The sequence below is a fragment of the Plasmodium reichenowi genome, chromosome 10, assembly GCF_001601855.1.
Source record: "Plasmodium reichenowi strain SY57 chromosome 10, whole genome shotgun sequence".
In the NCBI taxonomy this organism is placed as follows: Eukaryota; Apicomplexa; class Aconoidasida; order Haemosporida; family Plasmodiidae; genus Plasmodium; species Plasmodium reichenowi.
This window is the reverse complement of record NC_033655.1, coordinates 578,545-581,333: the sequence shown is the minus strand read 5'-3', so window position 1 is coordinate 581,333 and position 2,789 is coordinate 578,545. Positions and strand designations below refer to the sequence as shown.

Sequence of the window (2,789 nt, the reverse complement as noted above, 5' to 3'; positions counted from 1 at the left end):
AAAATAGAATACATTAAATTAAAATAAAACAATAAATGCATAAATATATAAATATATTAATGAATAATTTCTTTGTTTACATATTTCTTTATATATATATATATATATATGTTGATTTATTTTATTTTATTTTTTTTTTTTTGAATTTACTTTAAACTATAAAAGCATATAAGTTCAAACAACTTAACCAACATGTTTTTATCAATATTTTCTAAATATTGCTTGTCTTTATCAAAATTATAATCCTCAGCAGTCCAAAAGAGAGATTCAATTTCTTTATAATAACTCTAAAGAAAAAAATAGACAGGTACATATATAAAATAATATATATATATATATACAGGAACATGCATAAATTAATAAGGAATATAGTTTATGAATTTTTCTTGTTGTCTTTATAATATACCCAGAATGTTTTGTACTTTATTGGGAACATAACCTGTATTAAAGCGAAAGAAAAGTAAAAAAATGACCAATTAATATATATATATATATATATATATTTATTTATTTATTTATAATATCAGAATATATTTATATGAACTTATTTATTTTTTTATCTGTATTTACCCATCTGAACTTATTTTCCTTTAAAATTTCATCATTATTTTGAGCCTCCAACAATACTTCTTGATCGTGATATTGTTCCTTACTCATTTTCTTATACAATTTAAACAACTAATGTTTGTACTATTCTGTTTTTTTCAAAAACAAATATAAAATGATATAAAATAAAAATATAACAAAAGAGTATAAAATATATCAAAAAAAAATATAATATATTGTTTCCATAAAATTCTTACATTTTGTTTTTTACTTAATTTTTATTTCCTGTATTTAAATTAAAATCCTATAAAAAAAAAATAAAATAATAATAAAATATAAGGAATATATTATTTTTAAATGTAAAAAATTTTAATTAACATATAAAATTTTTCATATACTATGTTTATTTTATATATATGTGTTAATATATATAAAAATATAAAATACACCTAAAAAGGATAATATATATATATATATGTAAGGACATGATATATAAATAATAATCACACTCTTTTTCTTTTTCTTCTTTTTTTTTTTTCAACATTAATTTCATAAATATTTTATGAATATATATATATATATATATATATATATATATATATATATATATATGTATATAAAAGAATAAATATGTAAATGTGAAAAACAAAAATTTAATGTCTAAAATATTCTCCATATAATTGTTATAGCTGTATAACAATATATAATTTCCAAACAAAGAAAAATAAAGTGAAGATATATGTACACATGAAAAAAAAAAATAATATATATATATAATAATTTTATAATATAATCCACTTATAGTTCTTAATTTGTTTATTAAGTCATATATATATATTATATATATGAATAATATTTATATACATTCTATTTGCAGTTACCTAATTGGAATAATTTATAAACTAAGGTTTATTAAAAATGATTTGTGTGATATCTAAAAAACGTTTAACTATATTATATATATGTATAAAATAATAAAATTAAAAATAAATAATATATCAAAATAAAATGAATATAAAAATAAGGGTAAAATTAAGATTACTTTAGTTGCGCTTAAAAATGTATAATAATATAAAAGGGGAAAAAAAAAGTATTATAAATAATTCATATATAATATATGATTAAAAAAAAAAAGAAATATATTATATATATATATATATATATTATGTATACAATAAACTATCTCTTAAAATATTATCGTATGTGAAGATACATTCGCTCATATATATATATATATATAAGTTAACATATTTTTTTGAAAATACTATGAATAATAATTATTCTTTTATAAAAGCAAAGTAAACCTTATAATAATATTAAATATGTTTAAATATAAAAAATTATAATATCATGTATTTCTATAATATATAAAAGAAAACTTAATTGTCATTATATGCACCTCATATATACATATAAAAATATATTATATATGTATATATATAATTTTTTTATACGAAAATTTTAATTTTTACTACACAATAAATTTTACACATATGCATTTAACATATTACATTATATTATATATATATAATATATAGTATATATTTTTTTTGGATAAATTAAAAATTGGTTTTAATTTTGGTTAATAAAAAAAACTGTGGTTTTATGATTTATTTATTTATTTTTTTTCTATTTTTAAATACCAAAAAGGATAATATTTATTGTTATCTTATAAAAAAAGAAAAAAAAAGAAAAATGGATGAAGATTTAACACTAGTTGATAATACTAATTATGATGATATACTTGAAAAAAAAATAAAAGGTTTGTTCTATAGAAAAATAAAAATACATATTAAAAAATAAATAGTATTTTTTTGTTAATATTAACAGTTAATACATTGTATTTTAATAAATAAATATAATATAATATACATATCTTAAAATATGAATTATTTACATATTTATAATAATATGATTATTACATAATCCTTTTCTCTTAATTTTATTTTTTTTTGTTTATTCATTTTTTCTTTTTTACATTATTCCTTTTTCTTCTTGGTTCAATTTTCTAAATATGGTTATATAGGCATTGAAAAAAAATGTGAAGAATTAAAAAAAGATACATGCAAGGATGATGTATTGAAAGAAATAAATGAATTAATTGATCAAGCCATAAAATTAAAAGAGAATGTGTCTAATATTTATTTTCAATATCTAAAAACAAGTTCGATTATAATTTATGAAAAGGTATAATATTCTTTTTTTTTTTTTTTTTTTTTTAAAAAAAGGAATCCAAAAATGTT

General features: G+C 15.2%; 2 protein-coding genes across 3 annotated transcripts in view; one reads left to right on the top strand and one right to left on the bottom strand.

Moving 5' to 3' along the window:
* Positions 1–657, bottom strand: part of PRSY57_1015200 (ribonucleotide reductase small subunit, putative) — a gene marked incomplete at both ends in the record, with an annotated part of 1,555 nt that extends 898 nt beyond the window's left edge. Inside the window, 3 exons of the mRNA XM_020114867.1 lie at positions 151–287; positions 407–439; positions 571–657. Of these exons, the coding sequence (XP_019970413.1) occupies positions 151–287; positions 407–439; positions 571–657 (257 nt within the window). Of the gene's footprint in view, positions 288–406; positions 440–570 lie in introns of the transcript that reaches the window.
* A 1,584-nt stretch (positions 658–2,241) lies between these two features.
* The window catches only part of PRSY57_1015100 (tubulin binding cofactor c, putative), a gene marked incomplete at both ends in the record, with an annotated part of 2,391 nt that continues 1,843 nt past the window's right edge, over positions 2,242–2,789 (top strand). For both annotated transcript variants that reach the window (XM_012907740.2, XM_020114866.1), the window contains 2 exons: positions 2,242–2,308; positions 2,573–2,733. In XM_012907740.2, the coding sequence (XP_012763194.1) occupies positions 2,242–2,308; positions 2,573–2,733 (228 nt within the window). The remainder of the gene's footprint in view (positions 2,309–2,572; positions 2,734–2,789) is intronic.